The sequence below is a fragment of the Hyposmocoma kahamanoa genome, unplaced genomic scaffold, assembly GCF_003589595.1.
Source record: "Hyposmocoma kahamanoa isolate Upper Pololo Valley unplaced genomic scaffold, ASM358959v1 93, whole genome shotgun sequence".
Classification (NCBI taxonomy): Eukaryota; Metazoa; Arthropoda; class Insecta; order Lepidoptera; family Cosmopterigidae; genus Hyposmocoma; species Hyposmocoma kahamanoa.
In genome coordinates this window covers 6,842,710-6,867,297 of record NW_020654810.1, presented here as the reverse complement: position 1 = coordinate 6,867,297, position 24,588 = coordinate 6,842,710, and the positions used below count along the sequence as shown (strand labels likewise).

Genomic DNA, 24,588 nt, shown 5'->3' with positions numbered 1-24,588 from the left:
CCCCTAATTTGTTACCCTTAAATATTTACTTCAATTTAAGTGGGACTGAGGTACCTTTTTTCCAACAAAAAAGAATCATCAAAATCGGTTCACAAATGCCGGAGTAATCGCGTAATATACACAAGAAAATACAGTCGAATTCAGAACCTCCTCCTTTTTTGAAGTCGGTTAAAAAGAGTAGCAGTAGAGCTTCTTGTGAGAGTTCGTCCAGGGAAGTACTGCCACCTTACCTATTTCTGCCTCCAAGCTGCAATGTCAGCATTACTGTGTTCCAGTTTTGAAAGGTAAGCGAAGTTATGGGCACATAGGACTTGTCAACTTATGTCTCAGGGTAGCGGCACAGTGGCAGTGCTCCTGTGATTAAAGCTCTGGGTGGCACTGCAACTATTATGAACAGGCGAGTCGTTTACCAGCAGGCGTACGACTTACTCGTGCCATCACTTACTATTATAAAAAAATATAAAAGATTTCAAACACACTGCACCTGATGAATTTGTTTCGAAAACGATAAAAATCAATTATCATTTCCGACGTAAAAACGTCGTAAATGATTTTTTTTAAGGTGTATTATTTCATTCGTGCGTAATTTATATTTCCGTTTTCCCTAGAAAAAAAGTATTGGAGGGGCAATAAAAAATACTATTTATATTTTTTTGTGAGTGAAAAAGTTTAGGAGGGTATAAAAACCCGTTTAAAAGCTTCTGGGAGAGCGACAGTTTACCAAACAATTGTTAAACAATTCACTAATATAAACCAACAGACAAACGACAAATAATGATAATATTTATAGCAGGTTTATCCCTTATTTATCCCAGCAAAAGATAAATCTTGTCAGCTCGATAATACATCAGTTGAAAGATGGATTTATGTCGACGATAATCATGATAATGTAGGATAAGACACGAATGGGGAAAGTTATTATTTAGGTTCCCTGTTTGTTTATTAAGGACATTAGGCGGCAACAAACATTTATAACACGAAGATAACAACCAGTCTATTGTTCTTTTGAGCGCTTCCTGTTACTAATAATGTCGTGAATATTTTGAATTTAGGAATATTACATTTAAAATGGTGGATTCGTTTAGTATACGAAACCTTTTTATTGGTAATGAATTCTAAACCGGAATTTTGACCCTAACGTTTATATTCCGTCCAATATGATGCTTGAAGGATTGCCGAGTAATGGGATAGAATAATAATAAATAATTTTTAGTTTATTGAATGTCAGGCTGTTTCACCACAATGATATTCAATTGCTTTTTTTTTTTTGTGAAATGACTACACTAGTTTGTTATAGTCTGCACCGATTTTCGGTACCTCGGTTCGTTAATACAGAACGACGGCGAGATAGACCGCGACGTTAAGAACAGAATACGTGCAGGATGGATGAAATGGCGACATGTTACAGGCACTATTTGCGATCGGTAAATGTCCCTTAAGCTAAAGGGGAAAATTTACAAGACCTGTCATGTTGTATAGATCAGAATGTTGGGCGATGAAAACGGAGGATGAACGAACTGTGCATGTATCGGAAATGCGAATGTTGAGATGGATGTGTGGTGAAACGAGAAAGGATAAGATAAGGAATGAGTACATCAAGGGAAGTTTGAAAGTGGCGCCAGTGACGGAAACGATGAGGAGTAATAGGTTAGCGTGGTATAGACATGTCATGCGGAGGGAAGAATGTCATGTGACGAGAAGAGTGTTTGGTATGAATGTGGAGGGACATAAGGGGAAAGGAAGCTAAAGAAAATATGGATGGATTGTGTGAAAGATGACATGGATAAGAAACGTGTGAGTATAAAAATGAGGGCTGATAGGAGAGAATGGATAAAAAATTCATTTTGTGCCGACCCCACCTAGCGTGGGATAAGGACAGGAAGAAGACTCCACTAGTTTGTTATAATTATTAAAGAAAGATCGAACATTTAGAAAAAAATCATTTCGATCCAGTTGGAATCGAACCAAACGGCCTTTAGGCTGCCTCGATGATCGAGTGGCTTGCACACCGGTTTTCATGGTATCGCAATCTCTGAGGTCCCGGGTTCGATTCCCAGCCATGTCAGCAAATCTTTTCGATCGGGTTGGTTTCAGAGTATTTGTTGCAGATCTTTGTTTCGTTTTTTAACGATTTTTTTACCATAGCGCCAACTACGAGAAATCTTTGAAAGATTTTTCTTCTCTCAGTGAGGTACATTTACAGTTACCAGCCATCGACTAGAGATATAATAATAACGCACACACTTAACATAGCCCCGCACTAGGGAAACCCTGTGTCGCGGGTGTCATGGACACATACATAGACAACCACAAATTACACCCAAACTCACGAGGAAAATAAATGTACGCCATACAAATATTTCTCCCAGCCCGGGAATCGAATCTGAGACCTCTGCGTTGCAGTCCGGCCGGCATGGTAACCGTTCGGCCACGGAGGCAATAAAAGAGAGTTAGAGCGAGATGTCACTTTAATAATTGTAATTAAGTTTTTATTGAAGTAAGGATGTTTCATCACAATGATTTTTCAATTATTTTTTTGAAATTACTCCACTACTTTGTTACAATTATTAATGCCAAGATTGAGCACTAAGAAAAAATTCCTTCGATGCGGCTTTAATTGTACCAACGTCTTCCAGCAAACCGTGGCAGATGGTATAATAAGAGCAAGTAATTCCCGCCTGTTCGGTGCAACAATGCCTACATGGAGTGTAGGGTTGTCACATTATTACTTTAGATGTTTTTACAGGTTGTAAACATAATTTGAAAAAATTAAGGTGATCATTACAGGATTCTCATGCTATATCGAACAAACTCTTGTATTTGAGTATTTGTTAGAAGTCTTCTTATGACGATCCTTGATGAATGAATATTTAATATGTAATTTAATGACAGCGATATTACTATTAATGTATTGTCAATTTTATAATTATTGTGTATTTTTCATTTTATAATTTTAATTTTTGTTCGACGAACTCCTAATAATTTCTCATACTTTAACATGTTGTGCAATTTATACTGTAATATTATATTTGAGAACTAAATGAATCTGAATCTTGTTCAACTATCACAAACACAACAATAAACACGTCTACTACTTGACGTCATTTTTTAAATACCGAGCGACCGTATCAATTAATGGCGCGCCTGCAACCGGAGCAGTGCAACGCGAACGCACCGCGAGACTATGGTAATGTGTGCATCCGTACACGCCGCGCAGCTACATTTGTATGGTGTTACCATGTACTTGTCTTATTGTACTATGGTAATAGCGCAGTTACATGAACTGTATTCGATTCCGTCGCAACTACAAACTAGCATTTAGTACATAAGTAGCACTTACAGTTTCCAAAAAATTTGAAGTTGCAATTCAGTGCATTGCAGCGCGTGACTACGCATTGAATACCTTGACTTTAAACAACACTTGAACGCAACTAATCACAACATGATTAAATTCATTACTTAAAACGGTTGTTGCAACCATTGTGCTTGATGAGCCAATGAACAAAAGGAAACAAGTTACTTCATCACGTTAAACAAAATTTTGTTTATTTCAATCACAATGTTTTTTCAGTGCTATCTATAAGCGTCCTGGTTTTTGATAACAATATTATTAAACAAGATACATTACTTACATACAGATTCTAGTTATAATAACAGTAGATCTTATTGTGAAAGAGTTTGTCCAAAGAAGTACTACCACCATACCTATTTCTGCGTCCAAGCAGTAACGTGAGCATTACAGCGTTCCGGTTTTGGGAGGATATGGGTCTTAGAGAAACTACAGGCAGATTTGTCAACTTCGTCGCAGTCGACAAGTCGCAGAGGCGACTTGTCAACTTTATATCCCAGAGTGACGAGCATAGTGACAGTGCCTGTAGGATCTTTGCGATTTCTGAGTGGCACTCCAACTGTTATGGTTAGGCGTGTCACTTACCATCAAGCGCACGACTTGTAGTCCCGTCACTTGATAACATAAATAATAATATTAACTTACCTTGGAATTGAGCATGATCTCCGGCGCTCGGTACCAACGTGTGGCCACATACTCCGTGAGGAAGCCTGTATGGTCGTGATCTGGGTCCGCCACTCGAGCCAGACCAAAGTCACAAATCTGTTAAACAAATAAATACGTAAGTATAATAAGAAGATTGTCATTGTAAGCGTTTCAAAGTTTTCAATATTCGTTCAAATGTGGTTGATATGCTGAGATGACTCTTTAATATAGGAAACAGAGTATGATTTTCGAAAATCGTGTTGTTTTTGATAATTACCACAAATTTTTGGTTTTATTGGTCGAAAACTTTAAAGATTTTGAATGCTATTTTACGGAAAACTGACCAACCACGATCAGACGTTTGTTTTTAGAACACACTTGATCCATCATTTAATATACACCATATTAAATGATGGATCAAGTGTGTTCGTAGTACCACTCACGTTAACGTACGTACGACTTATTAACGTAACAACGTACTTCAAATAACGTTACTGCAATGTAACTGAATGACTAAAAACTAACGTATTATCTTTTTTATGTAAAGGAGGCAAACGAGCAGACGAGCCACTTGATGGGAGGTGGTCATCGTCGCCCATAGACATTTGCAACATCAGATGAGCTGCCTATGCGTTGCCGGCCTTTGAGAACCTTTTTGGAGAACCCGATGTCATAGCGCAAAGGAAATACTTCAGGAGGACGATTCCACATCTTGCAGGTTTGAGGAAGGAACAAACGAGATGCCCGCGTGGTCTTACAATGCCTTAACATTTAAGATGTGGGGATGGACTCTACTCCTTTGGCGGGAGGTGCGGTGGTGCAAACTAATGTGGCACCAGAAAGTTCCTCAGAGCACTCCCCATTACAATTATGTCGTACCGGTGCAAAAAGTACGTCTACCCTCAGTTAAATTGTTTACTTTGTAAATTGATTGTGTGTTGTTCTTATATTTAGTGTCTGGTATAATTTTGATACAAAATTTTGTTTTAGTTTAACTAAAAAAAGCTTAAAAATTGTTATTTCAGAGTCAATTGTATTTTTGTATTTTTAGTCTTTTGTATTTTTCATATTGCAAATATATTTTACAGAGTGTATTTTAGGTGTAAATGGCACCTAATAAATACTATTAGATCTCTCAAAACTAATAACTTTTTTTTTATATACCATCAAGTTACGGGACTAACAAGTCGTGCGCGTGATGGGAAGCTACACCTAGCTTGTCCATAACAGTTGCAGTGCCACTCAGAGCTTTAAATTGCAAAGATCTGAGGGGCACTACCACTGCGCACGTCACCCTGAGACATAATTTGATAAGACCCATGTGCCTGTAATTTCACCAACACCCTTATCCTTCAAAACCGGAACACAGTAATGCTGACATTACTGCTTGGCGGCGGAAATAGGTGAGGTGCTAGTACTTCCCTGGACGAACTCTTTCAAGGAGCTCTACTGCTACTAAATTGTATTCTATTTTATTTTAACTTATTGGAAGACCAACGGCTATCTTACAGAGCAAAAACTGAAATAATAACGGAGAGCCAATTATAGGTCCTCACCAATAGACACACATTAAGTTAATGAACATTAATTTATAACTATATAACTACTAACTATACTACATAGGTAATGACATTTTCGCAACACTTAGTAAATACCTACTCGCCAAAAAACAAACTACTAATATAATAAGACGTTTCACCGATGCAACACTACTGATTAGCCTGGAGTTCAAATGACGCAGGTCATAAGGATGATACAGGAATGACGCCTACTTTGCTTACATTAGCGCCTTTCGAAAACTTATTAATCATAAAATGTAGACTAGACAACTTGACTAATTTTGTTTCTGTTAATTGAATTTGATCACTCAGTCCTAAGAGCTAACTAATGAAATAACTGGACGGATTATCCTTTCTTTTCCATAATTTTAACTCCATGATAGCATAGTGCAATACAACCTCCCACTAGCCATAAATAATTATTTTTACGGGTGAATCGTAAATACACAGTCGTAATTAAGGGGTCGACAGATGCCTGCAACACCCGTTTTTAGTAACATTTTTAAAAACGAAATAAAATTTCAGCTCGAATGTATAATTTCATATCGTGGAACATAACGTGTAAAGTAGTTGAGTTTTATGAAAAGAATAGAATAAAATAATTTATTTTATTTAGAGCTCCTTGTGAAGGAGTTCGTCCAGGGAAGCACTACCACCTTACCTATTTCTGTCGCCAAAATACGCCTGTTTGCGAAAGGCTCGCATTACGTAGTACGATCTGATCGCGTACTGTTCGCACGCCACGCGCACTCCAAATATAATGTATTTAACTGCACGCATTCAGAGCAGCGCGCGCACAGCGCACATGCAGCGCGTTCGCGGCGCATTCGCCAGATCTGTACGCACTCTTACAGCTCCCCGCCTCTCGCGTATCGTCATTCCAAAAATAATTTTGGCGGTGGATGCTTTTTTATGCTACCGCACAGAGTTATCACAGTTTAGAGCGATCTATTAAAATATTTATATTTTTCTACGAAAATAAAACCTCATGAATTATTAAGTTATGGAACAAAAGTTGTTGTTTATGACGTCAGTAATGTAGTCCTGCGAGGATATTAATATTTAACAAATTATGTAACAAAATATAACAAGGACGACATTTTTATATGTCAACGATATAGAGACAAAAAATTGAATTACAGTTCTTTCCAAAGAAATTGGATAATAATTGTACAGTGTATAAAAATTTTAGACCTAAGCTGTCGCTTTCGTAAATGTGATCCACCATTAAAGGGACACTCTGTACAAGCTGCAGTTTCGATATAGCGGGACTGTTCTCGTTTATACGTAACAAAAACAAAAATACATTTGGGCAAAACATATCATAACATGTACCAATTTCTGTACTTATGTCGACACTGTTTAATTACCGTAAAATTTTCAATGAATGATTTACAAGAACGACGAAATCAACGAAAGAAGTTTATCGAAGTAGAAATATCGTGAATTCAACCTGAGTGCTTTTCATAACGTCACTGTATTTGATATTCTGAAGTTCTTCAATACTTGGAAATTAGATTATTTTTTCGGTTCTACAGTTCACAGTCAGCCGTGACCATGGGTTGTTTGAAAAAACAAATATACTAAAAAACCATGTTTTTATTACCATAATATTCGTATCAATAATACCATAAAACTATTGGAGAATTTTCACAAAAATATGAATATCATGGTAACAAAAACATGATATCCAATAATATCAATATTGCTATTAATAAAGCGACATCTATCGTCAGCCGTTGGTAGTTGTAAAGGTACGTGGCTGAGTGAAGAATAAACCTTCATAAGGTTTCGCACCACAGACCATACAGGTCTAATCTAAATAGACGCTGCAAGTGTACCTAATTCGCGCGCCCAATGTAATATATAAAAACGCTTAGTTGCCGCTGGTACTCTTCAGAACGCGCCCGGCCGTTACCGTGGTTAAACATCAGACAAAAACGCGAAAAATGTCTAATTGCGCCATTAGAAACTACAAAAACACTACATCCATGAGTAGATGAATAAACAGGGACATTTCCTTCCACAGTTAAGGCACTTTTTAATCAGAATATGCATAATTTATTATTCAAATGATATGTTTAGTAGGCCATGAATATCGAACGAGCGATACTTTCGTAATAATGCATCAGTTTTGTGGTACTGTCGCGTTTTGGGCTTCATCGTGTTTTGGGTCAGATTTTGCGATTAGTGATGTTCACTTTATGCAAAAGTTCTCGATTCTGATCGATTTACGAAATTTGAAAGAAAAATGGATGTGATTGCAAGTAAATTCGATTGTATTAAATTTGATTAAGGCAGTCACAAGTTAATAAATTGACGTAGCGTGTGTGAGCTTTATTATTTAGGTAAGCATTCGAGATCTTCTGTAACGAAAAGACAAAATTGTACAATAAGGTCATTTTATTTTACAATAATTTTAATATACGCTTACCATTGAAATCGATTAAAAATTTAACTACAAATCTTTAAATTACGAACGGAGTAACATTTTTTTAAACCTCGTTTTAATTGTTATTTTAATGTTAAAATATCTAAAATACGAGCGGAAATTGTATAAATAAAATTAATTTATTAAGGTACTGCATTCTGTAGTTTAATTGAAAATTGTCAAATGAATGTATAAATAAGTAACTCAATTGATTTTTATAACAGTTGGTAAAGCGAATTGACTGATTGTAGACAAGTTAAAACGGCGATGGTAAAGAGTGCTGCTACCACCAAAAATAGAATTAAGTTTTCTGAGACTTAGGGTCGCATTCTAGAACTCTACTCAATGCTCAAGATCGGATTTGAGTATGGTTTAAAGCACTTGATATCATACTCAAGTCCCTGCCATTAGGGTCGTATTTCCAGTGCTTGTGTTGCCCGTGCAATCCTGACTTGAGCATTGAATAGAGTTCTAGAATACGACTCTCAGTCTATGTTGCGACTCAAAAGTGTACACTTGTATAAAAAAAATAAAGTGGTACAGTCAAGAGCACATTAAGCTTGACACTTTGTACTTTGGACCGTTCTTATCGTAAGCGGCATAGAGTTGGATTTAAATCTTAAGTGTAAAGCTTGACGTGCTCTTGACACTATAGGTAAACGTTTAAAAATACAAGAGTTTTTATTTTACGTCTAGGCAACGTGTTTAATATAGTAATGGACATAATTATCTTATTCTGGTATTATTTTACTATCTTAATATTTCACGACACCTTATAATCAACTGAATCCAAAAATGAATGAGATTTCCCGTCGTCTATTTAAAATATTTAGATGTATGATGTATGTCTTTGTTTCTCACAGATGGCACCACTTTCTCACAGAAGGATTTTTTCTGTGTTTGTTCAATCTTTGTATATCAATAAAATACAACGTGAATTAAATCCAAAAACATAGGTTTAATTCCAATGTGTAACAATACAGAAAACCTAGATTTTTTGAATATTAATTCAGTTACAGCAATGATATATAAGAGCCACGCGCAACATGTGTGGAATATTTTTTATAACACAGAATGAGAAACAACATAATAGAGCGTTGCGGTGCGAAGATGATATAGTGACTAGGATAGAAAAAGGGAACGCTTGGATGGTTCCCTTATATACAGTACCGGGCCGTATTACATATCGAGTTTTAGAAAAAGACTATCTGAGGCTTCTCCACACTGCCGCGCAATTCATGCGCGAAATCACAGCGCGGATCACGGTGCCGATCGCATCAACAACTACCACAGTTCCACATTCGCTGAGATTCACGCTTGGTTCACAGTATTGTTCGCGCGTTTGACGAAGATGGACACCAAAGTTGCTGTTGCTGCTGCGAGACTACTTTGCGCTTTGGCTATTTACAATTATGCTTTTATAAAGAAAAAAGTTTTTAAAAAGAAATGATAGAACAATCTAAAAATGTCAGTTCTAGTACATTTAGTTTCATTCATTCTATAAAAATACAAACGCAACCGTCCGTGACACTTACTTATCTGCAACTGAGCCGCACGAATCCACATTCGTCAGCCTTATCGCGTTCACGCCAAGTTCGCGTTTCGCGAACCCTTTGTCGCGGGACAAAATACCGACAACAATCGGCAACGAGCCGCGAACGCTGCGCGAAGCCGCGAAGAATATGCGAATGGGATCCACAATCGTGCTTCGCGCGCGAGTGTGGAGGGGCCATAAGAATCTCGATGTGTAATATTTAAGGCCTGTATCTCTACCAAGGGATTACCGCGTAAAATGTTTGAATACAAAATGTCGTTTTCTTCTGACCGCTAGGGGTGCTGTATACTTTGACATACAAAACTGTGAATTAATTTACGCGGTCGCTAGCAACAACTGTCACAGTAAATTTGTGATAGAGGCACTGATTTTGTACATAAGACGAATGAAAACTTGTATGAAAATACATGCGATCGCAGTAAATGAATGAAATAAGTATACAGCGGGTGCGTAGCGGGTAGAGGTTTGACAGTCTCTGCCAACTCCAACGACTACTTGTTGGTTTGACTAAATTAATAATACAATTAAAAACGCTCATTTAACGTAGACCAATTTCATTTCAGTAAAGGTATTTTTTATTGTGCCAAATTACAGGAAAAACAAGTTAAGCGCCTGGTGGTAAGCGACACGGCTATTCGTAGCAGTTGCAGTGCCACTGAGCTTTAAATAGCAAAGGTCTGAGGGGCACTGCCACTGCGCCCGTCACCCTGAAACATAAGTTAATAAGTGCCGGGTAATTTCACCAGTACCTTGAAAACCGGAATGCAGTAACGCTCACATTACTACTTGGCAGCAGAAATACACGTAGGTACAGTAAGGTCAAAGTATTGGTTATATCTATTTGAAGACTGGTATATCTTTATTACAACATATATATAGATTTGTGGACGGAACTGCGAGCCCATTGATTGGTGACGTACGACCGATAGTAATTATTACTAGTTATAACACTGTACGAGTACATATATATATTTCCACGGAAATATTGTTCGCGTACAGTTGCGTGGGGAAACATTTTCATCACACTTGCTCGTAAATGGTATGATTGCATGATAGTCAACTTGACTATAATGCCCCAAATAGCAGTAGAGCTCCTTGTGAAAGAGTTCGTCCAGGGAAGCACTGCCACCTTACCTATTTCAGCCGCCAAGCAGTAACGTCTGCATTACTGTGTTCCGGCTTTGAATGGTAAGGGTGTTGGTGAAATTACAGGCACATGGGACTCGTCAACTTATGTTTCGGGGTGACGGGCGCATTGGCCGTGTCCCTCAGATCTTTGCGATTTAAAGCTCTGAGTGGCACTGTAACTGCTCAGGCGCACGACTTGTTCGTCCCGACACTTAATATTATATTAAAAAAAGAAAGAAATTACAGCCGTGGTCGGTAAGGCGTTTTTTTTAATTTGTAGTACGACATATTTCCTTAGATAGGTCAGGTTCAAGTTCAAGCAAGAGGGGTTACTTAAGATCAAAATTAAAACATTCGCGTAAAATGTTATCTAAACAGAAATTTAATTGCAATTCAGTATATATACTACTTAAATACTTATTATTAAGAAGGTCTTATAATTGATTTTAATTATTTTCTGCATACAAATTTTAGCATTTTTTTTTTCAATCCAACATGGCGGTATGCGTGCTTGCTTTTTACAACATTTTCGAGTTCATTAGTTTAGGTAATCTATGGAAGTATAGACAAAAAAAAACCCGCCATTTGCCATATCCATAATTGTTGTGTTGTGAATTTTATTTATATTGTATTTATTTCCTCGCTAATGTGATGAAAAACATTGTATGTATCTCAGACGGTAAAAAATATACAAAACTTGAGAAATTAAAGTCCATTGACTTTGGGTTTCGTTAGTAATTCATTAATTACTGTACACAATTAAGTACTGACAAATTCTTTTCTCGAGTATAAGAGATATTAGCGGGTAAAATGGTACACTATAATGTTTTTATCAATTAATAGAATTTCTCTACTCATTTCATCTAGTAAAGTTAGGAAATTTCATCAAGAGTCGCGTCATAGAACTTTGTGCCGTGGAGACTGACTAAGTTTCCTTTTTGACTGGTTAAACTTTCTCTTTAACGGAAATAGTCACAAGCCCTTTGGTTACCGGTGGAGTCTACGAGGCGAACTGAAAGCTCCAGTTGTTTAACTTATGGCCCCAAGAGACCTTCGATTTCTACCGCAAAAAGTCCAAAACTGATTGAGCCTTATTGAGTTTCTTAGCTGTTCTCGGGCACTCCAGTGGTAGAGCCACCTAAGCTTGCGTGAACATATGAGAAGGCAATACAGGTCATATCCCACACTAGGTGTCTGCTCAGTTTTCTTAGACCGACGGTCATACCATTGTACCTTTTACCAGTCGCCTGTACCCATTTCAACAGCCTGCAGTATTTATTTTATTAATTATAATTATGTTAGTATTTTATAATAACATGGTTCTAAATTCGACTGTATTTTTTTTTTTGTGTATGTTACGCAATTACTCCGGCATTTTGTGAACCGATTTTGATGATTCTTTTTTAGTTGGAAAGAGGGTACCTAATTATTGGTCCCATTTAAAGTTAAAGAAAATATTCCACCTCTAAGTACGGCAAACTAGAGGATGAATCCGGTTTCGCGCACGTTGCAGCAACCGATTTCAATAAAACTTGGCAAATATATGTAATTCCAATGAACTTAACAATGAATTATTTTGTAAAAATATTCCACTAGTTTGTTATTACTGTTGATAAAAATATCGAATAATACAAAGAACAATTCCCTCGGTCTGACTGGACTCGAATCAGCGTCTGTTGCCACAACAGGAACACCAATCGGTTAATGGTGCTTGAACGTTCCCAGGATAGTACATCTGTCTATTTCTTTCATATGATTTAGTATATAGTTCCATCTCGCTCTTGTTAGATGTCAGCTAGCCAGCCAGATATAATAATTAACGTTTGAAAAGTAAAATTCATCATCCTGGCATGCCATTCCAGTTCAACTTTGTGTAGGTTACGGTACGAATGTAAGCAATTCAGTTTTAAAACGTCAAGTGAATTGCATGGAACTTGGCTGGCGGCTTATAAGCTCATAGTTGGCCCCCAAGGCCACTGTTCCTTACCAACTGACCTATAAACCGCAGCAGAAGAGCAGATCTTACGAACTTTTCTTTGCTTGTGGCAGATCTTTGTATTGTGTTTAAACGGCTTTTTTGCCGTGGCCTGTGAGAAACTTGTGAGTGTAATTTTCAGGTTTGCAATAAGCGCCATCTCGACTAGATTCTATTTGTTTACACCAGAAACTAGAGTCATCATCATCATCAAACTTAGACACTGATTACGCACGTTTACGGTGCGTATAAAATACGCCGTGTGCAAGGCTTTAATCCTCGGATACTTAAATAATAAAAATTGTCAACAGAAATAGATAGAGAAAACGAATCAAAAAATTAACCATGCAAGTTTAAGACTGTAGTATTAAACGACTATGGGCATTTTGTACCGAAAAATTATAAAAGGACAAAATGAAAAACCATTCTGATCGTTAGAAATATTTCAAAATCTGATATCACCACATTTTTAAGAAGTCAAAAATTAAAATGAAACGACAAGGTTCAAGGCAAAGTGTTGTCAGTATAGTACAGTATCTTTCTTTATAAACAACTCCGCCTTCTCTATTAAAACCTAACCACGATAAATTCAAACTGGTTGCCTCAAGAGTATTGAAACGACTTTTCTCCTCCAATAAGAATCTCAAGTCGCGTTGTACTTTCAAAAGGAAATGCAATTTGGCTATTTTTGACGAAAAGATCGGCAAGTAATGTAAGTTCGTCGATTCACGACTTCGTCCTAAACCTATTGCCAACAATCTCATATATTGTAGTTAAACATTTTCATTAAAAACCTCGTGTCAGCGTTACTTTGTTACCTTTATGTAGCTTTCAAAAACATTCAACAAAATACCCTATTCCCTTTTCAAAAGTGGTAAATAATGGTCCTACTTTACAAGTTTAAAAGCGAAACTATGTTTTCTTTTCTCAAACTTAAAACAAGTCCTTAAGTAAAAGTTTGCTACAGATAACAAAACACTTTCATCAAATTCTTTAAAGAATAATGTTAAGAAAGTATTTTCATTCATTATTCAGGTTGTTTACCTTCAGTCTAGACTTTAACAAAACAAACACGTCTATGCAAATTCACACTGGAAACGAAGAAACATTGAAAGTATAAACAATTTAAAACATGTAAGATAATCCACAATTTGTGTCCAAACAATGGAAACTTGATAGTTTGAAGGGATATGGAGAAGCCGTCCCCAAAAACTTCAACTTCATTTGTTACAACATGTTACACGGTTCTAGGCCTTTAATTGATACTTTAAAAGGATTTAGGAATTTCAGCGTTTCCACGCGGCGATTTTTAGCAGCGCGTCTACAGCGATACAGTCGCTAATCGTCTACCTCTATGAACCGATACAACCTCAAATGGCTTTGGTTGACAGTGAAAGAGTTCAATCAATCATTTTGGAAAAAATATATAGTAATATTGAGGATATACAATACGGTGTGAAAACACGCTTCCTAAAAATTTACACGATAGATATACACAAACTTACCTCGATTTTTACAAGAAAACTGCTGTATTCAATAGGTACTTCACATGTGCCAATGATTTTTTTAAATCAACTGAATTAAATAGATCACGTATAGTATGCGGTATACATTTTTCAAATGGCGTTAATTTCGTTTGTAAAAAAATAAATTCTGAAATAAAGGCAGTGTCCTTACCGCTTGACCCAAGCAAAATACTAGTATAGGAAAAGTTAAAATTCGAGGTGAGGTACATAGTATCAACTAATTATTCAACATAAGCGACTCCATCGATGCACCCACGCGTTTGCATTGATGCAATATATGTTAATATAAATTAACTTTTGTACTTGCGTGTTATATTTACGATATAATTTAATCAATTTTTGTATCGCTACTAGAAGTCGCCGTGTGTAACGGCTCTTAGAACCATGTCATAATTGTTATTAACAAATCCATTTTTTGTCTGTAACGTACGGAATCACAATAATTGCCAACAACGCCATATGAAACAAAAAAAGTATAAGGGAAGACAGAAATCTTTTAAATACGATAGAGAACAGAAAGGGGAAAATGCTTGAACATTTGTTACGTAATAACGAATTTGTGAGAAGGGAAAATAAAAGGTTTACCTTTACCTAGAAAGAGGAAGATCAAGAATGGCGCACAGTGAACAAATAAACAAGAACATTAAAGTGAGCAGCATAAAGAGGTCAAAAAGCTGGCAATGAACCGCGAGGAGTGGAAGAGGCTACACCGACAAGACCGTGACTCTTAAGTGGGATAAAAACCACACGTGGAATAGGACTCGCGCAAACTCTTACTGCTGAGTAACTCAGCGCAAACTCAGCAGTAAGAGTTTGTTCAGGGAAGTACTGCCGCCTTACCTACTTCTGCTACCAAGCAGTAATGTGAGCATTAACTGCGTACCGGTTTTGAAGGTAGGTGTTGGGGAAACTACAGGCACAGGGACTTTCAGCTTAGGTCTCAGAAAGACGGGCGCAGTGGCAGTTATCGTAATACAGTGGGCAGTGCCCCACACATCTTTGCGATTAAAACAAGTGAGTGGTAATGCAACTGTTATGTGCAGGCGTGGTCGCTTGCTACCGGGCGCACATCTTGGGGGCTACTCTCAATCTCCGTCCGACATCCGTCCGAAACAATTACTGTCAAATAAGTAATATTCGACAAAATTAAAAGACAAGTATCCAGTATGAAGCTTCATTCGCATCACGCGTCTTTTCATTTGGTCAAGTATTGCTTATTTGGCAGTAATTGTTTCGGACGGATGTCGGACGGGGACCGAAAGTAGACCGCCTTGTATGTCCCGTCACTTAATATAATAAAAAAACTCCACATAAGACCGAAAATAGTGTCGTTATATTTATTTTATTTTGTTCTTTATTTTATACAAGAAACTTAATACAATTTCTCGATCCGAACTGCGAAACTAGTTTGTTGGCGAGGTTACATTCACAATCACAAAACTTTAGTATATCTACATGCTTACAAGAAGTATCAATTTTAACTGCCCCCGTGGTCGAATGGTTACCACCCTGGACCGCCACGTAGAGTTGGATTGCCGAGAGAAATATTTGGGTGTAATTTGTGGTTGTCTATTTGTGTGTCCTTGGCATTCGCGATACAGGGATTCCCTATTGGGAAGCTATGAGTGTGTTATTTAAATTTTTCTTTAAAGTGAATTTACATAAAAATTTTGTGCTTCTCAAAAAATAAAAATAAAGGATGGCGAAAGCTGACCCAATAGTTACAAAATATACGAAGAGCCGTTCATGGACTTTTATAGTATAATTTACGTTTTATGCCTATTTATCAATATACTTTTGTATATTTTTAAAAGACGGGAATAAAGAAATTGTAAAACAGTTTATTTTAGAATAAATGCAAAAATGTAACGCAATTGATTCAATTCCACCGTAGATTAGGTAACGTTCTTGTATGTACGTTCCAATTTAAGCATCATTCAAAGTTTACCTATCTAAAGTATTGGTTATTTTATAGTACACACATAAAGCATTAAAGCTATAAAATATCTAATCAAATATCAATTAAACATTAATGACATAAAGTAAAAAATAAAACATAATATGACGAAAATGTATAGGCAATATTTAAATTAGAGATAAGAAAGCATCGAGTATATAACCAGAAATAGAGACGAAATGTCATTTAATTTGTTTGATAACTATTCTGCCGTATCATTAATGCGACAACTGCGCTCCGATTGGCTAGCCCGAGTTCGAAACAATTGACGGGTGTCGTCAATTGTTTCACTTCAAATCGACCAGTTAACTTGAGCTTTGCTATAATGGACAAACATTGCAAAATTACATATTTAATATTTAATTATCGATGAAATGTGATTCCGTTTGTTTTGTAATTAGATGTTTTGCTGTTTTTCTCGCACCACCGAATAGAACAGCACGGCATTGTTAGAGATATTATCTTTATTATAATAAATACAGAATATTTTTTGGAATATACGGAGACGTACACACAAGTCAGTAGTTGGCCTGTCTATATTTCAGTGCAAACGAGAGTTGATATTTATAAGAGCTGTATCGCTAATGTGTTACCAGGAATATATGGCCCTTATTTCGTCTCTATTTCTGGTTATATACTCGATATAAGAAAGTTAGCAAAGGAACATTTTGACAAGAGGCCTCTTGCCAATGTCAACGTCACGTTGAGATTGAGAACTGTGTGACCATTTGTGGCAGATTTAATTTTTATTCATTTTTCAATGCGGCAGAACATGTTAACGTTGTTTTAAATATGGCAGAGTTTGGCAGATTTTTGGAATATTCAACAAGTTCTTTATTATTTTTGGGAATAAACTGAAAACTTGTTGTTTTCCGCTACCCTAAACAATCATCTGAAGCGATATATAGGACAATGTAATAAACATAACCTATACCAATTTTATATCCCCAGCTTCTCTGTAGAAGCTGGGGATATAAAATTTTAATTGTACAACTTATTAAGTACAGCCTGTGCTGTACTTAATAAGCTTTTTGGATGCTTTGATAATGAATCACAAGTATTATAGGTCTCTTTAATGTACGTCGTAAAAAACACTGGGTCTCAAATACACGGGATGTCGCCATCCTTCTATGCTTAATATAATTAGCAACAAATGTCATTTATTCTTTTACCATAACAAATGTTTACTTTTGGACATACAAAATTTATTTATATATCGTTTCAGAGGCCACGATTTTGGTGCGCTGAGCCAAAGAAGTAGGAGTACGTCATACATTCAATTGAAGCCCTTGGTAAGCATTGCAATGAAGACCACCTCAATTTGTTATAATCAAATTCAAATTTGTCTTTTATGCATGGAATAAATTGATTTCCAATTGATTTGAGCTCTCGTGTCGTAACTTTCAATGGAGGCCTTTTATAAAGTTGTACAATTAAAATTGAGCCTTTGTTGGTACGATTCAATATTAATTTTGGGATCGCTGCTTTTAGGAATACAGGTACTGTCCTTTTTTAAGACTACCACTATAAGAGTATTGGACAAACGCCCACTATAGTTTCATTTAGCGTACATGTCATTCTCTACCTGTCGTATGATGTCGTCTTATTTTTTTTACAAAACTATCATAATAAAATGGTAGATGTAATTTTATAACGCAATATGCGAATTGAGCTTTGGCCAAGAATACGTCTTTAATAAACAACGCCTAAATTTATTTTCATAGAATTTCTTACCTTTAAATCACAAGTAGTGTTAAGTAGTAAGTTAGACGGCTTTAGATCCCTGTGTAGGACATTCGCCGAGTGGATGTACTTCAGCCCTCGCAGAATTTGGTACAGGAAGTAGCAGATGTGATCGTTACTTAATTTCTGGAACAAAAACAATCGATATAAAATTTCTTTAATAATTAATTTACGTATATATTTCTTTGTATCGTAAGCAATCCATTATTATTCATTCGATTGCGACAAAACTTTCGCCAATTATCGTGCTCATACTCGCAAAAATAATGGCTTAATTGAAGTTACGTCAAAAATGTTTCTTGCTCCTTTGGATACAGAAAAATATAACCCATATCCTCTCCAATTCATCGATAATATTAGCCGATAGAGTTACAAGAATTGGAGAGGAGGTGGGTTATATTCTTCTGTATCTAATGGAGTAATAAACATTTTTAATGTTAACTTCTCTTATGCGATTCTTCCACGAAGGATGCGAAATATTAACATCCCACAAAGTAACGCCTGAATCTATTAATTATTCCAATTTACGGTACATACGTTTTCAAAATATTTTATTTTCAATCGCGTAACAATTGCAAAAGCTTAAGAACTCGATATGAACAATGATCTCAGTACGGAGTACTAAAAAACCGACCTCAAAAGTACGTAGAATTACATCTATTTGCCAAATGTTATTGAAATCGGTTACCGGAAAGTGCGCAAATCTGGATTCATCCCCTAGTTTGCCACTACACGGAACTTGACATCATTTACATTACACAGGAGGCAATAAAAATCGGGTCTCACTACTCAAAGTATATTGAGAGAGAAAAACGCCTTGAATTGGAGAATAGCAAAATCAACCATTAAAATAATTGCTCCTTATAATAAATTTATAAAAATTAATCTTCTTGCGTGAACACCTTATTTTTGAAGAAATCAGCCACCTAAGATTAAATGGGACCACTATGGAGGTACCGTCTTTCCAACAAAAAAAGAATCATCAAAATCAGTTCACAATTATCGGTGTTATCATGTAACATACATACAAAAAAAACATACAGTCGAATTGAGAATCTCCTTTTTTTGAAGTCGGGTAAAAAATATAATTCTTCGTTAACAAGATTTAATTGAGAGTGTAACATACCTGCGTTTTTAACAATTTATAAAGGTCCGTTTCCATTAAGCACTGTACGATGTATACGTCTTTCATTTGGTCAATCGTGTCGGCTCTTAATATATCCCTGATGTCAATAATCTGGAACAAAAACAAATGGATATATTTAGCAACGGTAATCTAATATCAAATGTCTATCATTAGCAACGCACAAACAAATTTTGAAGAAAAATATTTATTCACATCACAATAACGAACATCTGTCTCTACAGCAGAGGGTGTGGTTTAAATACGAGCTTGAACCTCTCAGTGTTTCGGAATTTATGAGCAAAATTTAATTTGAAATTTATCATGGTTTTGAACGAAAACATCGTGAGGAAACTTGCACACACATGCAAAGCATTTAAGATTGTATGTGAAGTTCCTAATTCGCATTAACTTCGCGTGGGAACTAAGTTTTTTCCTAGCAATAAAGAAGGGTCGCTTTTTGTATAACTAGTTCTTGAAATTGAATAAATAAAAAATAAATAAAAAAACTACAGCCCAAGCCCTTCCATTGTAAGAGGAGGCCTGTGTCCAGCAGTCGGAATAATTATAGGCTAACTATTATTATTAATAACATAGAACATGAAATTAGTAATCGAACTACGTAAGAGTGCTTACACAGGGTGACTTTTGGCAGTGACGCAAATGTGCGATTGCATCGAATGCAATCGCTTATAAATCTCAAGTGTAGCGACGAAATCGCGCGTTTGTATCGATGCAGTCGCGCGTTTGCATCGCTACTTAAGAGGGAGCAGAGGAAGAATTCCTAATCTTCGATTTGATTTTAGAGGGATAAATCCACTTTAAAGTTAAAAATAAAATATTGTAAAAGTAACTAACTACACAATATATTCAAGCACAGACGTTAATCAGAAACATAAAACAATAAAGTTTCCTCGATAAATAAAAGTGACGAAAACACATCTAACTTACACATTTTTTCGATTTATTCTCGAAATGCTATTATTAGGACAAAAATTAGATAATTAATTATATTTATGCATGATCGACTACTGTGGTTACGGATTTTTTTTAAGGGATTATTAGTTGTAGAGTTATTCCGCTAAAACGATTTTTTGAAATTTGGCATTTACGACATTTTTAATGCGCAAAAGATAACATCTCCTGTCGCATGTCACGGGAACTTCAAGCATATATTTGTTTCACAAATTAGTTAGTCACTATCGCTCCGTTGAGACGAGAGGACGCTAACAAAATTTGCGGGTGAGCTGTTTAATCGTCATCGTAAATTATCAATATTGATGGGTAATTGTCGAAGGTAAGTTTGTGAATTACTTACCTGTGTTGAAAGGTAAAATAAAAAATATTATTTTCGTGTGCATAAGCGCAATTAGAACTTACGAATTTTGATTTCATCAGTAATAGGTTTAAAAATTCACCGGTATAAAAGTGAAGGTCGTGCAGAATAACATTTAAATTGGTTTATTCCCGCTTTCGCGCGCTATTCGATTGATATGACGATACCATTTACATGTTTTACATTACATATTATAAATATATAATATTTGTAAAAATGACACTATGATTTTGATCTAATTGATTGTTAGGTTACCTCTGCAAAACACACACAAAATCCAGAAAGGACTTAGTACAGACAGAGAATAAATAGTTGATATCGTTGTTTTTTTTATTACGAGAACTGATTTTGATATTTGAACAAAACAATTACACATACTTAATGGCAGGTATTTTACATTAGAGCAAAATAAATTTAAATTAAATAAATAAAATTTTAAATTTAAAGAAATTTAACACATTGATAACACAATTATTGTATTGGTTTGTGTCTTTGACTCGACAAGAAGAAGATTAGAGCAATTTGTTTATTTTCGTGTTTATTCTATTTGCCAAATAAATACGAGTGTAATAGGTACAGTACTTTATGAAATTTCATTACAGACACAAATTTTGTGTGGAACAGAAAAAAACTGTGGAGTCGCCAATAGAACTAATAGATTTACAACCGATTCCAGTACAGTAAGTATTGTATTATGTTTATACAGGATGATAAAGAAACACTGACCATTTTAAAGGAGCATACTGCATAATGGAAATAAAAATACATGTTCGGTTTTTTCAAATACCTAACTCATAAATAAGTTATGACGTCGCAAAGTTTTATATCTTAAATTTTATTTAATATCTTAAATTTTCATAAATTTTGTGGAAAGATTCTAGAAATTCAGTTTCCAGAATATATCGGAAATAAAGCATTCCTTCAACATAGGTAGGTAATTCACAAACCGTTCAACATAGGTAGGTAATTCACAAACTTACCTTCGACAATTAGCCATCAATATTTATAATATACGATGACGATTAAACAGCTCAGCCGCAAATTCTGTCAACGACCTCTGTTCTCAACGGAGTGATAGTGACTAATTTGTGAAACATTTATATGCTTGAAGTTCCTGTGACATGCGACAGGACATGTTGTCTTTTGCCCATTAAAATGTCGTAAGTGCTAAATTCGTTTTAGCGGAATAACTCTAAAACTAAAGGGATTTAAAAAAACCGTAACGACAATAGTCGATCATGTATGTATAAATATCATTAATTATCTAATTTTTGTCCTAATAACCTGTAGCATTTCGAGGAAAATTAGAGGTCATTTCGAGATTTTTATCTATCGAGGAAACTTTATTATTTTATGTTTCTGATTAATGTCTATGCTTGAATATGTTATGTAGTTATTCAGACAATATTTTATTTTTAACTTTAAAGCGGATTAACCGCTCTAAAATCAAATCGAAGATTAGTAAATTTTCCTCTGCTCCCTCGTAATGGAACATGCCCGGATTGAAACAGACAATTTGAGCCTTGCTTAATTTTCCAACTTGCACTTGAAACTCTTGATTTCAAAAATAAGGGGAGTAAGGGGACAGTATACCCCTACAAAGTGTTTTTTTAATTAGGACAGTATGAGGTCGGTCTGGTTCGGTCTGGGTATTTGCGCAGCAGTCTGCCTTTGAGAATTTACCAAGTGTATGTATTTATTATGCGTTTTCAATAATTATATTATTTTCATTATGTTCCTAGCTTCGTCGTTTTATATTATATACAATAAGCATTATGGTTTTTAGGCACTTATAATCACAGGTCAGGGTGACAAAGACAAAAAAAATATATGTCCAGAAACAAATTCAAGAAGTTTTGGTTATAATGAAATGGCGATGATGCAGAAAATCGACAGAATCATTATAGTTATGTGTACAAAACTATAATGAATCAGTAGCGAGTAAAACTAAAAAGAGCCCCTTTGCGATATGGTTTATGAAATTATAATCACGCAAAGTGACACTATCTTTCTAAATAATTCGAATCCAGTTATGTAAATATTCCATTAATAAACGATTGACATTGTAGCGGTTTTCACTCAAACTTCAAATATGAATCAATTCCCAAGATTTAAGACCCTGAATGTCTAGTTGAGAAGTTTCTTATAAAATGAAGTAATTCGTTCCAGTCTGATTCTTTGCAACGTTCCGAAAATCTGGTGCAAAGAGTGTTACCGGTTCTCCAATCCAAATTATTTACTTTTATGGTTTGATTTTTTTTATCACAAACTGGACTCTCTGGAGTCCGAATGCTTTTCTTTCCTTATTTAAAGCATACTATTTCGTGTGGTTGTTTACAATTCGTAAGAATATGGGAATTAGTGGAATATCTAAGACACAATTTTTTCCAAATATTAGAGATACAAAAGCCCTAATGTATGTATATTTTACGCACAAATATACTCCATAGGTAAACTCTGTTGAGCGCTATAACAAAACCATCATGGCAGCTGTCTCCACGTTCATAGAAGAGGATCACAGTCACAGATTTTGGGATCTGAATATCCCAAAAAATCAATTTGCTCTCAATATTGCTGTTAGTAACATAACGTCTGGAGAGAATTGGTAGCTTGTGGTTCCCACAATTTTGATATCGACCAATCCGAAGATTTGTTGCAATATGAGGAAAATACCGAAAACAGAAATGCAGAAAATTTCGATCATGTACAAAGTTCTTTAATAAAGTCGCATGATAGAAATTGAATTGTGGTCCTACTAATCTTCGTCGTAAAATAGTATGATTTTAATGTTGGTGATATTGTTCGGCGAAAAACTTAATATCAGAGTGACAAGGGAAAACGATTCTCTAAAAAACTACCTCCTAAGCATATGAAACATTGCATTAAAGGTAAATTATCACCTTTAACATATGAATTTGTCCATATGCATGGGGCTGGACTCTTGGCAAATTACAGCTTTTAAATTGAGAAATAATACTTGTTAAATTGTACTAAAGTAAATTGTGGAACATATTTTCACTTCCTTTTCTTCAATGTTTACATTGAACCTAGTCTATTTTAATATGCTAATAGGTTGACATTTTTTGCATGGCTTCTATCAATTTGTATTTTAATTGAAAACGACAACGAAATGAATTATTTAAACGTTGTCGTTTGGTTTCCCCAGAAAAATGAAAAAAACTAAAACACTATCAAAAAAAAGAAAACTTGCAGAAATTTGTCAGATATTTACATAGACATACACACATATACACATACACCTTCACATATGTTGACACACAAATGCGCATACTCTACTATAGTCCACTTGTTTATTATATAGTAAGTAGCTTCATTCAAAAATATAGTAATTAAAAATTAATGTCTAAATCTATTAACACAACGGAATTCAGTTATAATATGTTATCAATAAATATTTCAATTTGTTACATTGTTCTTCGATAAACAATATTTTAAGTCGCTTCGTTCTGGCATCGAATAAGTTTTTATATAACGTAAAAATATAAATTTTAATCTGACAAACTTGTAATTGGCTATGTAAGTACATTATTCAGAATTGTAAACCAAAATGAAAAGCTGTAAAATTTGCAAACAAATAAATAAATAAATTTCAAATTTAGAGGTGTATTAACTCATTTTATTAACCGACTTCAAAAAAGGAGGCGGTTCTGAATTCGACTGTATGTTCTTTCTTTTTTTTCTTTTTTTTTTGTATGTACGTTACGCGATAACTCCGGTATTTGTGAACCGATTCTCATGATTTTTTTTTGTTGGAAAGGGGGTACTTCCGTAGTGGTCCCATTTCACTTTGAAGAAAATCATCCACCTCGAAGGGTGGCTGTTCACGCATGAAAATTCATTTTTATAAATAGCGCCTAACTTTAATTTAGGAGCAATTACTTTAATGGTTGATTTTGCTATTTCTCCAATTCAAGGCGTTTTTCTCCCGATATACTTTGAGTGGTGAGAACCGATTTTTATTATCTCCAGTGTCAAGTCCTGTATAGTGGCGAACTAGAAGATATTTCAATAAAACTTAGGAAATAGACGTAATTCCACGTACTTTTGAGGTCGGTTTTTTTAGTACTCTGTACTGAGATTATTCAAATTGTACTTAGAATTAGGGTTAGATATTTTAATTTATTTGAATAAAGTGTAATAAAAATTTTAAGTAGTCGAAAACGGCTCTATGGATTCAACGTTTACGGGTCGACGATAAGCGCGCGAAAATTACTTTTGATCGGTTTGCGCTGCGACGTAC

The 24,588-nt window shown here is 35.3% G+C and overlaps 1 protein-coding gene across 1 annotated transcript in view; it reads right to left on the bottom strand.

The window, feature by feature from the left end:
- Positions 1 to 24,588, bottom strand: part of LOC113237162 (mitogen-activated protein kinase ERK-A) — a 137,227-nt gene that overhangs the window by 45,933 nt on the left and 66,706 nt on the right. Inside the window, exons 3-5 of the mRNA XM_026473473.1 lie at positions 18,995 to 19,105; positions 17,860 to 17,994; positions 3,995 to 4,111 (exon numbers count right to left, since the gene is read on the bottom strand). Of these exons, the coding sequence (XP_026329258.1) occupies positions 3,995 to 4,111; positions 17,860 to 17,994; positions 18,995 to 19,105 (363 nt within the window). The remainder of the gene's footprint in view (positions 1 to 3,994; positions 4,112 to 17,859; positions 17,995 to 18,994; positions 19,106 to 24,588) is intronic.